This window comes from Rattus rattus, chromosome 8 (assembly GCF_011064425.1).
Source record: "Rattus rattus isolate New Zealand chromosome 8, Rrattus_CSIRO_v1, whole genome shotgun sequence".
In the NCBI taxonomy this organism is placed as follows: domain Eukaryota; kingdom Metazoa; phylum Chordata; class Mammalia; order Rodentia; family Muridae; genus Rattus; species Rattus rattus.
The window spans coordinates 18698304-18720724 of NC_046161.1; the positions used below are offsets into that span (position 1 = coordinate 18698304).

Here is a 22421-nt window from a genome sequence, read left to right on the forward strand (position 1 = left end):
AACATTTTTTCTAAACGAGGAATGAAACAAGGGGGTCTACTCTTCACTGATATTCAATATGGTGCTTGAAATCTTAGCTACAGCAGTTAGGCCAATGAAAGGGATTCAAACAGGAAAACCACTACATACTCAGGCCTAGATACTAGAAGACCCAAGCACAGGAGGGCGTGGTCTACGGCAAGAGCATCCCCACAGAGGCGGGACTTCCGCCGACGCTGCCCCGAGGGACAGGCCCGCTCAGGTAGTTCAGAGGCGCCCATCCTCACTCCGTCCAGTAGCCATAGAGTGGCTCCACAAGGGCGGCCCAGGAAACTATACCTCCACAGCTCGCGCTCGGCCACCCGGACTACAACACCCAGCAAGCCCTGCGGCTCCGCGTCTGACTTGCGCAGTAGCCTCCGTTGTAAAATGCTATGACAACAGGGCGAAGGCGGCTTGGATTTAGGCTGGAGTGGGGTGGTGTCTTCCGCAGGCTGTTGTCTTGCAGTCTCACCCCTCTTACAGTCTCCCTGGTGGTTTCATCCTCTCTGTGAGCATCCAGACCTGGAGTTTTTCTCTCTTGTGGCTTCCGAGGGATCCATGTCGTTTCCCCTGCTTGTCTCTGGGGGATGACAAGAGGGTGCAGAAGATATTGGAGGGACTTATTTCAACTCCGTGGAGCTTGTGTTACTGCTTGGCAGGATTCTGTCTGTCTGCGGACGTGGAAAACTTCGAACACAAGACCAAGAGGTACTACTGGAGTTAAGTGTTGCTTTTCCTTGCACGGTTGTTACTTCTGTTCCAGCACTGGATCCTCGTTAGGAGGGAAGTCTGTGGATAGTGGGTTCGTAGCAAGGTGAGGCAAAGCCCACCTGTTGGCATCAGGTAAGAAATATTCCAGAAATTAATCTTCGGATGTATAAATGCATTGGCTGTGCTTGGTCAACAAGACTAACCCTCGGGTGCCATGTAATGGTTTGGGAGATGTAGGATGATCGGTTTCCTAGAAAGGAGGCTTGCATTCAAACAAACCGCTAACACGACGTGGATAGATCCTATAAACACCTTCGAGGGAGTGATTTTTTCAGGAGTCCATGTAGCAGTCACATGGAGTAAGATCTTCTTTCTCCTGTGGCATTTCAACAGGTCTTGTGAGCAGAGCGTCAAAGCAGTCTGCGACTGAAGCGGGAGCATGTTGGTACTCCCCCGTGCTGCTTGCAATAGGATTAATGTTATCCTTTCTCTTTCCTTTGCAGACCACAGCAGTTTAGATGGACTAAGCTGATTTTATCAGCAGCTCCTCCAGAGCAAGGTCTGCATTTGGCTTCGATTTTCTGGATAAACGTATAGATTATTTTTTGGAATCTCACATTGTCTTTAAATATCAAATTGTGTCTAATGTACATACATATTACATCTTTATACACACTAATTGAAAGATACTGGAGGGAAAGTAGTTTTTTTTTTTTTAACCTTTTCTTCTTTCCTTTTTTTTTTTTTTTTTTTAAAATTTTTAATTTTGCTTAATTTGGTCGTGGATTTTCTGTTTATCCTAGGCCTTGTTTGAACATACCATGTTATTACAGGTGTGTGCCACCATGTGATGTATTGCCATTTGCTAGCATTCCAAGAGACAAGGCGTAACTTGTTAGCAATATTTGAAGAGGATAATGCTTGAGATCGGTTTTTCTTTTTGGTGATGGATTGGACCATCCTAAGAATTAAAAACAAAAGACTATTTTGAAAACCGTTTACAAGTTATTTGTAAGAGTTTAGGGATTTTTATTATGTATAATGGTTGTGGTTAAATCATACCTTCCATTTCCGTTTATGCTATAGTTTTAAAAATTGATTAGGTTTTAATATTTGGGTGCATATTTGTGCGTGGGCAAGGGTACCACAGTGAGGGTGTGGAGGTTAGAGGACAACTTGCCAGAGTCAGTTCTCTCCTACCATGTGGGTCCTGTCAGGCTTGGCAGCAAGCATCTTTGTTTGCTGAGCCATCTCACTGGCCCTATGGTATCTTCTTTTTTTTTTTTTTTTTTTTTTTTTTTTTTCGGAGCTGGGGACCAAACCCAGGGCCTTTCGCTTCCTAGGCAAGCGCTCTACCACTGAGCTAAATCCCCAACCCCCTATGGTATCTTCTTGATGGAAATGCTCTTTGCAGGGAAAAAAAAATCTACTAGCAGTTCTGTAAAGTTTTATGCCTTTTCAAATATATAGCAAGTCTCATTTCTCAGAGTGTGTGTGTGTGTGTGTGTGTGTGTGTGTGTGTGTGTGTACCACTGAACACTCCAATCCCCTTAGATATTTTTAAAATGTATTGAAATATGTCAACTATTATAAAACATGTTTATTGATTAAACATTTATAAGGTTTGGGAGTGTAGCTCTTTCAATACCCAGTAAAACACACATTCACCCATATACATAAGTACTTGTGCGCGCGCACACACACACATGCACACACACACACACACACACACATGCATTTACATGTGCTCACTAACATACACACACTTTCTGATCTGCCCTTTGGATGTCCCAGTCCCAGTTGAAATTCTTCTGTGCCTAGAAGACTCTGCTGTCACAGCTGGATGACGACCACCACAGCTGTTTCATTATTACTGTTATTGGGTTACTACTGACTTTGAAGGTTGTAGCGGGTTGAACATTGGCTAAGGAAGTGCATATGCTAGACCACACAAGATCAGTTGATACTAGAGTATAAGAGCCTTCTCTGAGCTTGTGTGGTTGGGACATCTTGTCAGGAAGTGAACACAGGTCTATCTGACCACCACTCCTGTGCCATTCATGGCCACTGAAAACTCCAACACAAGCTCTCGTCGTAAGAGTTTTTTTGGAGTGGGAGTGGGAGTGGGAGTGGGAGTGGGAGTGGGAGTGGTTTCTCTGTGTGACTCTGGCTGTCCTGGAACTCACCCTGTAGACCAGGCTGGCCTTGAACTCGGGGATCTGCCTGCCTCTGCCTCCACAGTGTTGTGATTGAAGGCATTCCTCACCACTGCTTGGCTGCCATATTGCTTTCAAAGCAATATTTGTTTAATTTTACATGACTCTGCCATTGTCCTGGACCAGACAACCTGATTGCTATTTCCTGAAATTTGACAGAAACATTATTTGGAGAAAGTTCCAGATGTGAACAACAGCAGCTTTTGGACAAGTTCCTGGTTTCAGAGCCTGCCGCAGACTTGCAGGTTGTTCCCACTGCATTCTTTGGCTATCGATGTTAGTCACTTCTTCGTGTGAGAGTCTAGTTCAGGGGGGTGTTACAACTGCCTGTCTCACAAATAAAACTTAAATATAAGTAAGTGATCACTTGAGCAGATTTCTTATCTTCTCTGTGTTTAGGGATAGCCAAATAGTCATATCTTTGTGCTTTGTAGGGTAAAAAAACAATCCTTTAAAATTACATTTATTTATTTATTTATTTATTTATTTATTTATTTATTTAGTGTGTGTGTGTGTGTGTGTGTGTGTGTGTGTGTGTGTGTGTGTGTGTGTGTGTATAGAGCGTAGAGGTCAGAGTATATCTTTGGAGTTGGTTCTCCTTCCATCATGTTGGTCCCAGGGATTGAACTCAGTTTGTCAGTCTTGGTGGCAGGTGTCTCTCTCTACAGAGCTATCCCTACAGCCTGATTAATAGAGTTCTTGCAAAATGTTTATGCATGACCCAAAAGTTCTTAAAAATGATGACTAGATCCCAGCCTTGAAGCAACCGAGGCAAGAACATTCTGAGTTCACAGCTCCCTTGTCACAGAGCAAGTTCCGAGCCAGTTCAGGCAACATAGGGGAACTTGTCTCAAAAACCAAAATCCAGACCAAAAACCAAACAAACAAATAAACAAACAACCCCAAAAACAAAAGAAACGAAAGCCCTGTACTGATACACGCTTTTTTTTTTTTTCATTTCCCCAGACATTAAATTGTACAGCATTATTAGCGTGTACCAAAAGAAGGGTCTGAAACCTGGGCAGCGCATGCGCAGAAGCAAGGTTTGTCATTGGATGTGGGATTTGACTGGAACGGTCCTATAGCATGCTGGGACCGGGCATCTCACCACAGTATTGGGTGGTTTGCCTTTTTCCTGAATGCTTTTCTTTCGCAATTCTAGTGCATCAAACCTGTATTCAAATCTCTTACTAAATTCCAACTCTGCTTGGAAAGCGAGACAAGACAAAAACAGAACCTGAGGGTTACCTGATTAATGGGCTGTTTAAGCTTTTTGTTGCGGAGAAAATTAATTTCTCCAAGCTTTGGAGTGACAACTAGAGGTCCCAGGAGAAAGGACAAAGTGGTGCTGTGATGGAGGAAATGTTTACTTAGGTCGCCAGGCATGAGCTGAGCATCTCTCATTCAGAACTCAGAGAGCTTTAAAATCTGAGAGCCCCGATGTGATGCCACACATGGGGCATCCCATGCCTACCTCATCTGACAGGTTATAGTTCAAACTCAAATATTCCAAACACATTGTATATACTTACACTCAAACCATGTGTATAAGCGAATTTAATGTTTAAAGTCGGCTCTTCTCTAAGGCATTACATATGCAGAAAGTCCAAAGCCTGAAATCCAAAATGGCTGGTCCTAGGCATCCTGGGTCGGTGATACTCATTGAATCGTATGTAAATCAGATCCTCTGATACTGTATGGTGCAGCTCGGTCACGTGGGGGTGTTGTTTGAAGGGGAAAAGAGTGTGCATTTCTAAAAGCTCCTGGGTACCAACACCTTGAGTCTAAAGACATTACCAGGTTTTAGAGAAAGTGACGGTCGAGGAATTGTGGGTGACTGATGAGAAGTTGGTTAGTCCAAGAAAGAAGGAACGTTCGGCTGTTGCCCGTCTTGTCATTAGAGACAGTCTTCAATCTTTTGTTAGAAACCTGTGGGAAATTAGTATTTATAGATAATATAGTTAGTTTTTATTTGTTATTTAAAAAATTGTGTGTGCGTGCGTGTGCGCGTGTGTGCTTGTGCCTGTGTGCCGTGTGCGTGCGTGTGTATGTGCGCATGCGTGTGCGTGTGTGGGGTGCATGTGTGCGGTGGTGTGCGTGCGCTGCTGTGTGTGTGTGTGTGTGTGTGTGTGTGTGTGTGTGCTGTGATGTGTATGCCTGTGTGTTGCACATGCCCCTTCCACCTTGTCTTAAAGGGGTCTCTGTTTTGTTGTTCCTTGCTGCATATGGCAGGCTAGTGGACCTTCGAGCCTCTGGGAATTTCCCCTTTACACCCATCCCATGTCTTGTGCTGTGTACGAGTGCCAAGATTATGTGAACTACCACATCTGCTTTTCTGTGAGCTCTGGGGGTTTGAACTCAGGTCTTCACCCTTGTGTGACAGTTGATTTACTGAGTTAGTTTGGAATACAAGTTAGTTTTGTTAGTACATGTTCTAGTTTATGGTTTTTCCCCCCCAGAGACAGGATTTCACTATGTAACTCTGTCTGGTCTGGAACTCACTCTGTAGCCCAGGTTGGCCTTGAACTCGCAGAGATCAGTCTGCTTCTACCTTCCCAGTGCTGGAACTGAAGGCTTAAGCCATGACTCCCAGTTTATTGTGGTTTTCGTTTGTTTCTCTTCTTTGTAGCAATCTGCAAAAGCCTTTTCTTTACAGGTTTTCTTTTATTTTGTAGTTCATGCTGACTCCAGATTTATAATCCCCCTGTCTCAGCTTCCCGATGCTGTTACTGCTGGTGTCTATCACGGTGCTGCCACTCTGATGAATGTTTTCAAGGGCATTTTCACACAACAGATATTTTCATTGATATAGTTATGTGTTTCTATATTCAAACTCTAGCTGCGAGTCTCACTTAGCTAAATACTTTTTTCCCCATTTATAATTCAATGACACAACATAAGAGAGCCTCTCCCCCCATTATCTGGGGAGGGTTGGTATGTTTTCTAGGCAGGTCCCACGGGATTCTTTTCTTCTGCCTGACGGAGGTGAAGAGCCTCCCTTGGGCTGTTGAGTGGTTCTTCTCTCCACATTTGATGTAGGTGCTATGTTAGTCCACTTTCAGATATTATTACCAGGTACCTGGGATAATTAACTATGCTATAGCAGCATACCTGGGATAATTAACTATACTGTAACAATATACTCGAGATAATTAATTTACAGAAGAAACAGTTTATTGGGCTCTTACCTTCAGAGGTGCCAGTCCACAGTCACCTGTTGCTGTGGTTTTGTGGTGAGGTACGTGTCACCAGGGTAACACATGGCAGAGCGAAAGTGTTCATGTCCAGGCCAGGAACCAAAGAGAAGTGGGCATAGCAAACAGCCCCATTTAGGGGGTTCCCAATGATGATGACCTTGAATGGGGCCTCTCTTTTTTTATTATTTAACATTTTATTGATTTTTTTTTTGTGAATTTCACATTATGTACCCCAATACCACTCAACTCCCTGTCCCTTGGTACCTGCCCTCCACTCTTGCAGCCCCTCAAAAAGAGAAAGAGGAAGAAGCCCGCCGGTGTGCCACAGTGCATCACACAGTGTACTCTTAGGTCCTAACATCGTCACTTGTAGATGTTCATTACAGTGCGTCATTAGTTTTGCTGGAGGCCTCTGGCTTCTGATACACCATCAATGCTGGTCCTCACCAGGACTCCTCTCAGACACTGCTGCCTCGCCTCATGGAGATCCTGCAGCTTTGGGTCTGCAGAACTCTCTAGCAGTTCACGTGTGGGATAGATGTTGGGGTGGCCAACGCAGACCCGTGGATGTGGGCCTGCGTGGCAGCTGAGCTGGTCAGCCCACTGGCTCTCCCGCACCACTGAGGCCAGCTCTCCAGCATCTGGGCCCCTCTAAGGAGCCTGCCACTTCCCACAGAGCAGCCTGTGGATCAAGCTGTTACCTGAGGATGTCAGTACCATGCTTACAGAAATTGGTCACAGCTTTCTCCATACACTCCCTGCTTCTGAACGAGACAACCTTACTCAGTGTCTGGTGAACTCCTTCTCTCTACCACATGTATCAAGAAAGGATTTACTTATTTTGCTGCTCTGGGCTATGAGAAAAGATGCACTTTATCCGGGCATGGTGGTGCACATCTGAGATTCTAACACTTAGGAAGTGGGAGGTCAGGCGTTCAAGGCTGGCACAGACTGCATAGCAATTCGAGGCTAGCCTGGGCTACATGAGACCCTGTCAAACAATCAAGATGTGTGGGGAGGTGATAAGACCAAAGTATATAATATTACTACTTTTCTGTGTATCTGGAGTATGTAATGAAAAACTTGTAGTCTATTAAATGCCATTGCTTCATTCAAGGAAAGAATCTAATAAAACTATAATAAAAGGGCAGTTTTGGGCACTCACTGCCAGATTAGAGTTGGGTCATCTGGCAGTTAGTGTGCTCATGTGAATACTTTTCAGAAACCCTCTTATGTCTTGGGACTCAGAAACTTATTTAGATCCCCCCTCCCCACTTTTGAGCAGGGTTTCATGAATGACAGGTTGGTCTTACTATGTACTGGAGGCTGGCCTTGAACTCCTGATCTTTTACCTTCCCAATGTTGGGATTACAGGCATGCATGCCGTGCCAGTGTTATGCAGTGCTGGGGACTCAGGTCAGAGCTCCCTACATGTTGGGCAAGCATTCTGCCAACGGAGGTGTATACCCAGCACAGTAACTTCTTTCTTAGCAGAGTTTGTAAAGGACTGTGGATGGAATCCCACACTTGCTTCTTCTGTGCATGTTGTGTGTGTGTGTGTGTGTGTGTGTGTGTGTGTGTGTGTGTGTGTGTGTGTGTGTTCTTGTTTGGGTGGATGCACATGCATGTAGAGGTCAGAAGTTAACCTCAGTTTTGTTCCTCAGGAACACCCATCTCTGTTTTCTCCATACAGGGTCTCTCAGTGGCCTGGAACTTGCTGCTAGAGCTGTGCTGGCCAGGGAGCCTGAGGGACCCTCCTGTCTGTGCCTCCCTGGAGCTGGGGTCATGAGCACTTGCTGTTGCACCTGGCTTTTCAACATGGGTTCTTGGGATTGAACCCAAGTTGTCATGCTTGCACAGTGAGCACAGCACTGACTGAGCCGTCTCCCCAGTCCTCCTTCTCAGTATCCTTGTATGGCTTGGAATTTGCTACCAGGCCAGACTGGTAGGAAACCTATAGCCTCTACCTCTAAATGCACCATCTCAACCCCCACACCTGGCTTTTTTTTTTTTAAGGTAACTTTTTACAACAGTAAGGAAACATATATGGAGAGGTATCACCTGCTTGGATATTACAGTTTCCTGTTTTGTTTTGTTTGAGACAGGGGCTCTCTGTGTAGTCCTGGCTGTCCGGGAACTCACTCTGTAGACCAAGCTGGTCTTGAACTCAGAGATCTGTCTGCTTCTGCCTCCAGAGTGCTGGGATTAAAGGCATGTACCACCACTGCCCCCCACCACGTGTGTGTGTGTGTGTGTGTGTGTGTGTGTGTCTGTCTGTCTGTCTGTCTGTCTCTCTTTCTCTCCCCCCCGCCTCTCTCTAAAACAAGGTCTAATTGCGTAGCTCAGGCCGGCTTAAAACTGTGACAGTCATACTGTACTGCCCTGGACTCACGATGACTAGGATTATAGCCATGAGCCAACGTGGCTGGCCTGTTGCTACTTTGAATTTGTCATTTTGCAATAATTTCATAGAATATATTTTGAAAATTAACACATCACAATTTCAGAAATGTTTTCCTATAACAACAGTATAAATAGTCCAAACCCACAAACTGGTGCTATTAAACTAAACTACAGTGTTTTTTAATTAATCTTTTGAGTTTCAGTGTGACATTTTATATTTCGAGACAGGGTTTATGCAGTCTCACTACTCCTGATCCCTTGCCTCCATCTCTCAAGTGCTGGCATTACAGGTGTGAGTCACCATACCTTGATGCTACCTTTATAGTTCTTAGAAATGAACCCCATAGAAATTTCCCTGTACCAGCCATCTGTGGTCCCAGCCAACCACTGATCCACTTTACATAGGTAAAATTAGTCATTTTGAGAATGATCTAGCAATATGTTCACTTCTGTGTGATCTCTTGGGATTTCTTTTTACATTCAGCATAATGCCCTATAGATTTTTCCAAACTGTATATCAGATTACTGTGCGAGTGTGTGTGTGTGTGTGTGTGTGTGTGTGTGTGTGTGCACGCGTGCGCGTGTGTGTATGTATGTATGTATGTGTGTGAGATTGAGTCTTCTATATAGCCCAGGACGACCTCAAACTTACTGTCTAACTCAAGTTGGTCTCCTGCCTCTGGCTCCCACCTGCTGAGTTACATAAGGCACTGTGCCTGACTGCTCCATGGTGAGTATGTGTATGCTGTGTGCATGTTGGAGTACACCATTTTCCAGATAGGCTGACTGCCAGTGAGCACAGCAAGTACCAGAGATCCCCAACCCTTGCACTGAGGGTACATGTGTGCATGGTTTTTTACATGGGCCCTGTGGATTTGAACTCAGGGCAGCATGCTTGCACAGTAAGCACTCACACCAGAGAGCCCTTTCCTAAGCCCTGTGTATCGTATTTTAAAGTTGCTGAGGTATGCTGGGACACTATGAATGCTGCAGTTAGATGGCTCAGGGGGCCTTTTGCTTTACCTGGACAGGGATCATGGGTGGCCCAACGAACACTCTTCAAACTCCTGCAGCTTTGCTTTTCCTCACATTCTGTGGCACATATGGTGGCAGGTGGAGGGAGTGGCAAGTGGCGCCCTCTGGTGTTACAGTCCGTGTGTACGCCTCATTTAGTGGGGCCCTTGGTCCTTGGCAGTGGTCAGGTGTTACAGTTCTCAGCTTGGGTAGGCCCTGAGACCCTTGGCTTTCAGACTTGGTAGCTCTCTTGACTCTTCTGGGGCCCAAGGCCTGCAAGTTCTCCTCTTATTAGCTCTCTGCTCTCTTGTCTTGTGTGTTTATCCCTTTCTCTCTGCCCTGGTGTGAGGCTCTGCTGGGATGACTGTGGTACCTGCAGCTGCCAAGGTGGTCCGTGGTTGGGATGTGACTTGAGTCAGGATGCTTGTCATGGTTAAGATGACTTCATTCGGGCTCAGTTGTCACCTTTGTGAGCATAGGGAGGGGACTCGTGTGGCTCCCAGCACTAGATCCTGGCACAAGCTGGTGCTAGTTCTTTCTCTGTCAGCCACAGTTCGAGAGCCCTGAAGCAGCAGCCCAGAGCCAGGACTCAGACATGGGTCTGAGCTGCTGAGACTGCCTCCAAGATCCCTGGGACCTCGTCATCTGTCAGTGAGTTGTTCCACCTCTCACTTCCCACCGCCAACCACAGCTTTGCCTCTTAGCAGAAGTCGCAGTCACTAAGGCTTTCTTAGCACCGGTTACGGTGGTTCATCTGCCGGGCATGTGCTCCACCTCTGGTCAAGGCAGGAGTGGTTCACGAAGACATGAGCTAAAATCAGAGTAGAGCTTCTAGGGGCCACGGCAGCCAGGGGCAATCTTTGCATAGTGTCTTAAGGTGTCTGAGGTGTGCTCAAGGCTGTGGTGCTAGCACCAGAGTAGCGAGGCGTCTGGGCAGTAAGAGCTCACCGATTAGCCCCACTGCCCCGTCCTGCACATCTTTGCTTGTGGGAATGGAGAGCGGGGTGCTTGCCCTGTAGACAGACAGAGCTCAGCTCTAGCAGCAGTGTTTAGCATCTCATTTTAGAAACGCCTTGGTTTTCTGTATATATGTGGAACTGCGTGTGGGTTTGTGCTTGTGACTGAAGAGGGTGTCAGATCCCCGAAGCTGGGGTTACAGGCTGGCTGTTTTGAGTTTTCTGATGTGGGTGCTGGGAGCCAAACTGTGTCCTCTGCAAGAACAACATGTTCTTTTAGCCACTGAGCCATCTTTCTAGCCCACAAGACTTATTTTATTATTTTAAAATTATTGCCAGGTGGTGGTGGCACATATCTTTAATGCTAGCACATGGAAGGCAGAGACAGGAGGATGTCTGTGAGTTTGAGCCTGGCCTGGTCTATAGAGTGAGCTTCAGAACAGCCAGGGGTACACAGAGAAACCCTGTCTTGAAAAATCAAATATATATATGTCCTTTGAAAGAGCAGAATGTGCTCTTAATTGCTGAGCTGTCTCTTTAACTCCCACTAATGGCAGTTTTTAACAGTGCTTTAAACATGCTGAGTATCTGCCTAGCACTCAGGGAAAGGTGGGTCTCCCTCTGTCATAATCATTTATCAAATAATACACTAAAAGATATTTGGAGCCAGGTGTGGGAGGATTGGGAGTTTAGGCCAGCCTGAGCTACATGGAACCCTGTCTTAGAAAACAAAAGGAAACAACAAAACAGAAGAAACAACAAAACCCCAACATCTTCCCCACCCCCTTAAAAAGAAAAAAGAGCCAAGGAAGCGAATGCTCATTTTATCTCTGTCAGGAAGTCATGGTGCTGGGAGGCAGCTGCTCACATTGTGCCTGCAGCAGGGAGCCGAGAGGTGAGTGCTGGTGCTTGGCTGGCTGTCCCCTTTCCTGAGTTAGGACTCAGTTCATAGAATCATTTAAGGCAGCCTTCATTTAAGGTAGATCTTTTCACCCCAACCTTCCCCAGAGACCTCTTCACAGACATGTTCAGAGGTTCCCATGGTGAGTTTAAATCCTCCCAGGTTGACAAGATTAACCATCACAGATATATATATATATCTGTGATATATATATATCTGTGATATATATATATCTGTGATATATATATATCTGTGATATATATATATATATATATATATATATATATATATATATATGATAGCACTGGGGATGAGCCACGGACTTTGGACACACTAGGTGCTAAGAGTTCTACCACTAAACTATCTCTCAGCCCTTTAAACGATTTTAATTTGGGGACAGAGTTTCACTAAGTTGCCCAGGCTACCCTTGAATTCATTTACTCTGTAGCCTAGGCTTCCTTCCTGTAACTTCCACAATAGTTGGGTGTACTGGTGGTCCTAGGTTCTATAAGAAAGTAAGCTGAGCAAACCAGGGGAAGCAAGCCAGTAAGAAACATCCCACCATGGCCTCTGCATCAGCTCCTGATTCCTGACCTGCATGAGTTCCAGTCCTGACTTCCTTTGGTGATGAACAGCAATGTGAATGTGTAAGCTGAATAAACCCTTTCCTCCCCAACTTGCTTCTTGGTCATGTTATTTGTGCAGGAAAAGAAACCCTGACTGAGATAGTGGGTCACGGCGCGTGCCACCTGGCTATGTGAAGGCAGTGCAGTGGGATCAGGGCAGCTCTGGTTTGTATCACTGTTGTTGTAAAAATATAAAAAATAAAAAAGTATGGTTATCTTTTACCTTGCTAGGTTCAGCACTGCGGTGCCTCAAGATATCTGCTGGATATCTTAATTCTCAGTCAGCAAAGCGTTTCACCCGCTTGGCTCCATCCCATATCACACTGCCAAAGGCCTCTCTCTGAGCCTGGCAGCTGTCTCTCTACCTATCTAGTTCCAGAGGCAGGTTTCCATGCCAGAAACACACATCCCCTTCTTAACCAGCACGCCTCCCTTTGTTTTGCTGACGAAGGGGCTGAGCTATCGACGGGTCGTCGTTGCTTTTCTCTCTGTGCTGATAGAGTACCTGACTGTTCGTTTGGTTCGTTTGGTTCAGTGTTTGAATGCATAGTTCACCGTGGCGGGAGGCATGGCCGGGGGACGTGAGGTGGCTGGTCACATGGTACCTGCAGTTGGAAGCTGAGGGATGAGTGCTGGGGTTCAGCTGCCGTCTCACCCTTGTTCAGTTTTTACCCCGTCTGTGACTGAGGTCTGGGGAGGGGTTTTACCCAATGCGCTGTTTAGTTTATTGTCAACTTGACACAAGCTAGGGTCTGGGAAGGGAACCCTCAACTGCGGAGGGACATGGGCATGTTTGTGGGCCATTTTCTTAGTTAATTAACGTAGAAAGGCTCATCGCACTGTGGGTGGTGCCATCCCTCGGCAGGTGGGTCTGGGTTGCATAAGAAAAGTAGCTGAGTAAGCCAGGGGGCAAGTCAGTTAGCAGCCTTCCCCCATGGCCTCTGCTTCAGCTCCTGCCTCCAGGTTCTTGCCTGGAGTTCCTGCCTCTGCATGATCTCGTATGACCTGCAAGTCAGATGAACCCTTTTCTCTGTAGGCTAAAGGTGTTCTCCCTCTCAGCTAAAACTTTCTGGAAACATCCTCAGAGAAAGGCCCATAATGGATCTCCTAGGTGGTTCCAAACCCAGTCAGGTGGACAAAGGTGGTTATCACACTGCGTGGTTGCGTGGTTGCGTGGTTGCGTGGTTGGTGTCATGGGAATCCAGACTCACACAGCCTGTCTTCAGTGTGTAGGATTTTCAGCTTTCTAAGACAGTTTCTTGGTTTATTTTGGATGGAAGAAAACGACCTTGGTTTCTATGATTCGTGCGTGTAGAAGGCCTACTTCAAGGAACAGGCTGTTCTGTGTGCTTAGAGTACAGTTGGTCTTTTTTATTTTCAGATTCCGTATTTGTGAACCTGCCACTTGATAAAAGTTAGTTGTCATCTCAAAATCAATGTTCTCAGTGCTCTGTAGCCATCTGTGGCCGCTGCGTGAGCAGCGAGGACGGTGATCTACAGGACCCCACCGATGCCAAGGTCACTCTTTGTCATCTCTCAGTTCTCAAGCTATAAACAAGAATAAGCTGTGAGAGTCTGTTTTCTCCTTCCATCCCGAGGCCCTGGGATCAAACGCAGGTCAGCAGGCGTGGTGGGCAGCCCTGCTGAGCCTTCTGCCAGCTCTGCGCTTCCTGTTTCACGTGTACGCAGTGCTTTAGTGGTGGTACATGCTTTCAGTCCCAGGACTCAGGAATCTGAGGCAGGGGATTGAACGTTTAAAGCCAGCCTGGGCTACCCAATGAGACAGTGTTTCAAAAAAGCAAAGCAAGACAAGACAAGACAAGACAATTAATTCACAAATAAAAACATCATGCAGTGTGATTAAGGTGGATGCCCAAACAGCCTTGCACCCCATGCATCTCAGTGAATACACAGTTAGGATGGCCATGCTGAAACCTGTGTATTATACTGTCAATTGTATTTTAACTCACTCACCTACCCCAAGGAGAAAAACTATGGTAGTGGAAACTAGAAAGAAAATTAGATTTATGTCTTCTTTAATGATACCTATGACCTCTGCCCACATTCTGTCTTTACTGTCACCTAATATTACCTCTTCTTAACCTCCTTTCTAAATGTTATAAGATATCCACAGTTACCACTCTTGGTTAAAATCGGAGTGTGTGAGTGTGCATGTGCGTCTGTGAGTGTGTGTGAGTGTGTGTGTGTGAGTTGTGTGTGTGTGTGTGTGTGTGTGTGTGAGTGAGAGAGAGAGAGAGAGAGAGAGAGAGAGAGAGATTAAGATTAATTTTTTATTGAAAACATTTTACATTATCTATTTTGGCCATGTTTTTTCTATCTCCCTTTCTCCCAGGCCCTCTGTACCTTCCGACCCACCTTACTTTATATTTCTTCCCTCTTCAAAGACAAAGAATCAAGAAACACACACTCAAAAATCGTCACAAAACCCACAAATACAGTAATCAAAGCAAACAAGCAAGATCAGTAAGCCAAAAGAGGCCTAAGCAAAGCAAAGGGAGATAAAAAAAAAACCTCCAAAATTACCATCAAGTTAACTTTCTGTTGGCCAACTTCTCCTGGGCCTGAGGCCTGCCCTCAGTGTGATTAGGATGATGAGCCTCCAATCCTTTGCAGCTCGGTGTGACTTTCAGATAGCCTGGTGGTTAGGGGTGAGAGGCCGTGTCTTCGTCTTCCTCTCAGTGCCAGGACCCCGTGTGAACCTGTGAAGGTCTTGTACAAGCAGCCACGGTCTCAGGGAGCTCACGTGTGCGTCAGTCCTGCTGTGTGGGGAAGACACTGTTTCCTGGGAGTCACCCATCACCCCTGCCTCTTCTTTCCTGTAGGACCCGGAGCCTTGAGAAGAGGATGGGAAGAAATTCTCGCTGCTGTACTCTCGCCGTTTTAGCAGTTGAGGCTTTAAGCTTTCAGGCCCCTGATTACTTTCTGAATTGATTTTGTGCAAGGTGGAAGATCTAATTCAATCCTTCGCAGGACACCCGGCTTTGCCCGCACTGTTTGTTGAACACGATCTCTTTTTCCGATGGTCTGTTTGGCCTCATGTGTCAGAAGCTGGGTGGTCATAGTTCTGTTGGTCTGTCCGTGGGTCCTCTATGCCGTCCCAGTGTCTGCCTGCCTTGCTCCCCCAGCACAAGGCTGTTACTATCACTGTGTAATTTGAGGTTGGGTTCTGCGTACTCCAGTGTGTTCTTATCACTGAGGATTACTTTGGCTGTTTGTGGTCTTATGTGAATACTTGGATTGCTTTTTCCTACATCTGCACAGTATAACAGGGATTTTGACAAGTATTACATCAGCTTATAGATTACTTTTGGTGGTATATCCATCTTGTAACATTAATTCTGTTAACTCAAGAGCACAGGAGGTCATTCTGACATCTATCACCTTCGAGCACCTTTTCCAGTCTTGACGTTTCAATTTGTTGCTTATGTGTATTCGCAGGTACTAATATTTGAAGTAATTTATCTTATCACTATTATTTTAAAATTATGCGGGTATGTCTGCATGTGGGTTTATTCGCTTGAGTACAGTCCCACTGAAGACCAGAAGCGGGTGTCAGCTCTCCAGGGCCTGGAGTTACAGGGATTTACAGCCACGCGTTGTGAGTGCTGCATTCCGATCTGGGTCCTTTGGACGATGAGTGCGCTCTCAGCTGTAAGCCTTCCCTAGGGCCCATGGGTACTTGGCATTTTGGGGATTATTATGAACAGGTTATGCTTCCTAATTTCTTTCCGGTATATGTGAAGGCTATATTGATTTTGTATCTTGTAACTTTACTGTAAGTGTTTTTACATCTAAGAATTCTCTGGTAGATTACACAGAGTCTTTTAAAAATAGAATCATGTCATCTGCAAATGGGGTAATTTGACTTCTTTCCATAAAGTTAATTTTTACTATAAATGAACATTTTATTTTTAGGTTGAAAGGAAATGTCCTTATTTAAAGCCCGTGACTGGTGGTCTACTGTGCTGGGAGAGAAAGAAGAGTTTGATCAGGGCTGTTTGTGCTTGGCTGACGTGGACAACAGCAGGAATGGACAGGGTAAGGAATCTGTGGGCGCTTTTGTTTTCCCAGTGTTGGGACCTCACACATGCACGGAAGTTTCTGATACTGGGCTTTAGTCTGCAGCTCCCTCCCCCCTAGAGTTGAACATTAAAGACAGTAAATAAAAATGACTTGGTTTTAAAAACATGAGCATAGGAGAACATGACTAAAGTATCTAAAAGTACCTCTCTCCTCTCTCCCTCTCTCCCTCTCCCCTCTCTCTCTCTCCCTCTCTCCCTCTCTCTCTCTCTCTCTCTCTCCCTCTCCCCCTCCTCCTCCCCCTCCTCCTTCCCCTCCCTCTCTCTCGACTTTCACTAAAGTCCAGGCTGGCCCAATCTCACTCTGGTCCTCCTGGACTTGGGATTACAAGCGTGTGCCACTGTCCTGGTGTTTCTCTTATAAGTAATGTGCAGGTGGCGGGCTGGCAGACGTGTTCTCACCTCTGTTTTATTTCTATCACCTGGGCTTTATTCATGCTGTTGTATTACTTGGAAGAATTAATGGATAAATCACATGGCACCACTCAGTTTGCTTCCAGATGGGGTCTCCTAGAGGAGAGCTAGTAAGATATTTAATAATTTGAAAAACGCTTGTTTGAAATTATTCAATGAAAACAGTGTGCTCTTCTAGTTGAGTCAGAAAGCATCGAGGTCATGATAAAGCCGCACGACTCTGCTACTGAGGGGGCAGTAAACCAGCTACTGTGCTAGCCTTACACTTCTTGCTTCTCTGCATAGTCACGTGTTTCAAGTCTTAAAAAGGGTCTAGTTCTATATAATTACAGTGTGAAATCAGTTACGTTTGAATAACTTGTTTATCACAAGCTTTTACTTTGAAATTCAGATAATCATTGGCCTCCAAGAAGGAACATATAATTTGCTAATATGAATATTATTCCTTTCCTGTTATTTCTATTACCTGTAATGAAAATGTGTTAGCAAGGGGCAGGGTGGCAAAGGAAGCGAGGGAGAGACTGGGAAGAGGAAGGGGAGGAAAATGAGGAGGAAGAGAAAGAGGAACAGGGGGTGGGGGATTTGGCTCAGTGGTAAGGCGCTTGCCTAGCAAGGGCAAGGCCCGGGGTTCAGTCCCCAGCACCGAAAAAAAAAAAAGAAAAGAAAAAAAAAAAAGAAAGAGGAACAGGAGGAGGAAGAAGAGGAGGGAGAGGAGGAAGAAGAGGAGGAGGAGGAGGAGGAGGAAGAAGAGGAGGAGGAGGAGGAGGAAGAAGAGGAGGAGGGAGAAGGAGGGAGATGTAGAGGAAGAGGGGGAGGAGGAGTGGGAGGAGGAGGGAGAGAAGGAGGAGGGGGAGGAGGAGGGGGAGGAGGAGGAGGAGGAGGGGAGTAGCACAGGGTTTTTTTTTTCATCTTTATTAACTTGGGTATTTCCTATTTACATTTCGATTGTTATTCCCCTTCCTGGTTTCTGGGCCAACATCCCCCTAACCCCTCCCTCTCCCCTTCTATATGGGTGTTCCTCTCCCCATCCTCCCCCCATTACCACCCTCCCCTCAACAATCCCATTCACTGGGGGTTCAGTCTTGGCAGGACCAAGGGCTTCCCCTTCCACTGGTGCCCTTACTAGGCTATTCATTGCTATGCATGCATTTGGAGCCCAGGGTCAGTCCATGTATAGTCTTTGGGTAGTGGCTTAGTCCCTGGAAGCTCTGGTTGGTGGCATTGTTGTCCATATGGGGTCTCAAGCCCCTTCAAGCTCTTCCAGTTCATTCTCTGATTCCTTCAACGGGGGTCCCGTTCTCAGTTCAGTGGTTTGCTGCTGGCATTCGCCTATGTATTTGCTTTATTCTGGCTGTGTCTCTCAGGATCGATCTACATCCGGTTCCTGTCGGCCTGCACTTCTTTGCTTCATCCTTCTTATCTAGTTTGGTGGCTGTATATGTATGGGCCACATGTGGGGCAGGCTCTGAATGGGTGTTCCTTCTGCCTCTGTTCTAAACTTTGCCTCCCTATTCCCTGCCTAGGGTATTCTTGTTCCCCTTTTAAAGAAGGAGTGAAGCATTCACATTTTGATCATCCTTCTTGAGTTTCATGTGTTCTGTGCATCTAGGGTAATTCAAGCATTTGGGCTAATAGCCACTTATCAATGAGAGCATACCATGTGTGTTTTTCTGTGATTGGGTTACCTCACTCAGGATGATATTTTCCAGTTCCCTCCATTTGCCTACGAATTTCATGAAGTCATTGTTTTTGATAGCTGAGTAATATTCCATTGTGTAGATGTACCACACTTTCTGTATCCATTCCTCTGTTGAAGGGCATCTGGGTTCTTTCCAGCTTCTGGCTATTATAAATAAGGCTGCTATGAACATAGTGGAGCACGTGTCTTTTTTATATGTTGGGGCATCTTTTGGGTATATGCCCAAGAGAGGTATAGCTGTGTCCTCAGGTAGTTCAATGTCCAATTTTCTGAGGAACCTCCAGACTGATTTCCAGAATGGTGTACCAGTCGTAGAACAGGGTTTTAAAGTGCGGAAGTGTTCTCTCATTCATTTCTGAGAAGAATCCAGGCCCTCTCTCCTACTGTAAAGCTGGGCAGGTGTCTGTTCTGAGGCCGCCCTGGGAGGTCAGTGATTATCCCGCATGACTCTTTGAACCTTATGGCTTCCCTCTCATTTGTTCCCCTGACAGTCACAAAACATGTACCCAGGTGACATGCTGAAGCTCTCTCCTTCTAAAGTGTTCAAAGCTCAGCTTGGTCAAAACAATACTTCTGAAATGAGCTGCTTTCATTCATCTCTGTTAGGGCTATGTCCTGTTAGGGCTCTGTCCTGGGTGCTAGTTGTGTATTCCTAACCTGTGCTATATAGAATCATTACACCTATGCCTGCCAAATAGACAAAGCCAATGATCGTCATTTCCCAGGGCTGATAGCTGTCCTGCAGGGTCCTGGAGTGACTATTGCACATGAAGGTGCCAGTTCTAGACGTGAGAGCCTGTGGCACTGTTCTCTGGGGATGCCTGGGGTGCGGGCTCAGGTATCTGCATTGTGAGTGCTTGGAAGCTGCACCCTAAGGCTGAGCAGTTACTGCTGATCCGAGGAGTGAGGGCTGATGTGAACAGTTCGCGATGTGGTCTTTAGGATGACTGTATCTCGTGGTCAGAATATAGGTAGAGGTTTGGAAGTAAGTGCTTAGAGTGTGGAAAACCCACAGGGGGAGACGGTGCAGTGAGAGGGAAGGAGGTAGCCGCCTATAACTTGGAGATTGCAAGTAGTGAACAGGGAGGTTTGGGAAGTAGTCAGAGAGAGATTTCGAGAGGCCTTCCAGAGAGTCAGAGGAAACAGAGGCTGATTTCCGGAACGCAAGGTAGGCTTATTTGTTTATGAAGGGTCTCATGTAGCCCGGACTCTTCTTCACCTCACTGAGGCCGAGCATGGCCCTGAAGTTCTGATCCTTCTGCCACCAGCTCCCCAGGATTGGAGTGACCACCACATGCCACTTTTACACGATGCTTGGGATGGAACCCATGCTAGGCAAGCACTTTACTAAGCTACACCCCAGCTTAGAGGCAGAGTTTTTAATGACAAGAGGAATGAAAGGTTCTCAATCATTTAGAAGCAAGTGGGTCATTAGTGTTCTTTGCAAAAAAAAAAAAAAAAGATTTTTAAAATTACTTCAGAAACCCTCATGTGTCCATCTGTGTGAGAGTGCAGGTGGCTGCAGAGTCCAGGAGTTGGATCTTCTGCTGTGAGATTTTCAGGGCATTGGCTGGGAGCCACCTGACACGGATGCCGGGAGCCAGGCTGGGCTCCTCTGTGAGCAGTAACAGCTGGAGATGTCCCCAGCCCAGAGGTGTTCTCACTGAGGGTGGCGTGCACTCACCTCTAGATATGCAGGAGTGCGGGGTGGCGGACAGACTATGGCTCTGTACAGAAACCTGCTATGCTATAAAAGCAAAAGAAAGGTGGAGGACAGTGCGTAGCTTAGACGTTTCCCCCACTGTGACAAAGACGAGATGTGGCAGAATGTTCCCATCCCTGTTTAAATCTAACCAGCCTTTTCATCCTTGTATTTGGTCCCATCTCCACAAGTCCCTTCATCAGTCCTCCTTAGAGACAGCTGCCTCACCAGCTCACCCTTGGACCGCCATCTTTCTGACCCCTGGAATTAGCGTAATTCAAAGCAGGTATTCAGGACTCGTGCAGAGCTTTGATATTTGCTCTTTCCAAGTGCATCTGTGTAAGTCCCTCTCTTAATGTTTTATTGCTGTGAAGAGACACCGTGACCATGGCAACTCTTAGAAAAGAAAGCATTTAGTTGGGGCTTGTTTACGGTTTCAGTGGGTTAGACCATTATCATCGTGGCCGGAAGCATGGCGGCATGCAGACATGGTACTGGGGGAATGAGTTCCCAGTCAGATCCTCAGGCAGTGGGAGGAGGAAGGCCTGGGCCTGGGTTAGGCTTTCGAAACCTCAAAGACCATCTCCAATCTCACACTTTCTCCCGTAAGGCCATCTCTCCTCCATGAGCCTATGGGAGCCATTCTCATTCAAACCACCAGTGTGGTTGAGAGGACTCCTGGGACAATTGGTATTGGGGCAGGAGAGATGACGCAGTGGCTAAGAGCCATTGCAGGTGTCTGATCTCACTGCCAACCCAGAGACTGTGATGTTTCCTGGGGAAAACCTGTTTGTAGTTGTGGCGTGGGGCGCATCCCTTGATACAGTACACACCCTTGATTCCTCTGTCTGGAATACAGACATGCTCTTAGTCTACACCTCTAATCCCACACAGTGAAGGAAAGTTAGTTTGTAGAAGGAAGCAGCAGTGTTTGAAAGTGATGTCTAATAGAGTGGCAGAAAAAAGTGACGAATCGGAGAAAGATTTGACAGAATAGGATATGCCCAACTCTCACGAGAAGACAGAGGAAAGGGAAGCTATGAAGAGATGTTGGGGAGGAGGGGGAGAGGGAGAGGGAGAGGGAGAGGGGAGGGGAGGGGGAGGGGGAGGGGAGGGGAGGGGAGGGGGGGAGGGAGAGGTGGGGGGGTGGTGGAGGGAGAGAAAGGGCAGTTTTACCGGGAGAGTTTTATAGAAAATGTTAGCCACAGGTGAAGACAGGAAGTGGCAGAGAGTGAGAAGGAGCCAGAAGATTATACAGATTGCTAAAGTTAGTTTGACGCCAAGCGGAGCAGTTCACTGAGAAACTGAGAGAAGCCAGTTTGAATCAGTCATCTTGGAGTGGAGTTTGATCCAAAACAGCTGAGTTGAACCAGCCAGTCAGGGGTCAGCAAGAACTAGGAAGGGTGAGCTTACTCAGGAGCAAGTCTCAGAGGCAGAAAACATTCTCAGCCTAGGTTTGATTGTATGGAGGCTAGAAGCTTCCAGCACGAGGCCTAGGTTAGCAGATGGGCAGGGTAAGAGATGACGGTTACATCAGGTGACTAATACACAATGCTGTTCTGGAGGACAGGTTCCAATTCCCAGCACCCATCTGGGAGCTCCCAATTGTCTGTAACTTCAATTCCAGAAAACTTGATGCTGTTTTCTGGCCTCCGTGGGCACCAGGCACACATATGGCACACAGGCAGGCATGAAGGCAAAACATCCATAGAGTTAAGAAAGTTCCCATTAGGTGTGGGGTGTGGTAGCAATGATAATCCAATAGACAGACTGACATTGGTCATGTGACTCATTCTGACTTATGTGTGACAATGGGCAAGAAGTTGTGACTGTCTAGCAGCTTGTGGTGTCTGTTTCTCCACTGACCTGAAATGTTTATAAGTGAGGGAAAAGGCCTTAATATGATAAACACATTTAAATGCTTTCTTTAAACTATTACTCAGGGAAGTGGGGAGAAGAAGACAGAAGTGGTCTTAATGGCTTCTCATTTAATGTTATCCAGGACACCTCATTTGAATGAGTGAATGAGTGAATGAATGAATGAATTTATCATAGCTCGAAATCTGTGAGTAAAACTTCTATCTGAGGTCTGGTTATTGCGATAGCCAGGCATTTTAAAAATCATATGTTTACAATTTGCTTCTGAGCGTGGGCTATTAACTGTGGACTTGGCCATTCTCATGGACTCTGATTTTTAAAAATTATTTTATTATATTTTGCCTTCATGTATGTCTGTGTACCATGTGTGAGCCTGGTGCCCTCAGGGCCAGAAAAGAGCACAGGACTCAGATCCCCTGGAACTAGAGCTACAGAAGATTTAGAGCCACCAGGTGGAGGCGGGAATAGAACCCAGGTCCTCCAGAAAAGTGACAAGCACTCTAATGGCTGAGCCGTCTCCCTAGCCCTCCACCCCTGATCTTCGAAGGGCTTTATTGAAATCAAACCGTGGTTATTTAGTGAG

At 46.2% G+C, this 22421-nt stretch overlaps 1 protein-coding gene across 1 annotated transcript in view; it reads left to right on the plus strand.

Moving 5' to 3' along the window:
- Positions 1-284: 284 nt before the first annotated feature.
- Positions 285-22421, plus strand: part of Bbs9 (Bardet-Biedl syndrome 9) — a 405125-nt gene continuing 382988 nt past the window's right edge. Inside the window, 3 exon segments of the mRNA XM_032909494.1 lie at positions 285-729; positions 3915-3991; positions 15982-16104. Coding sequence (XP_032765385.1) covers positions 15993-16104 — 112 coding nt within the window. The 5' untranslated portion in view covers positions 285-729; positions 3915-3991; positions 15982-15992.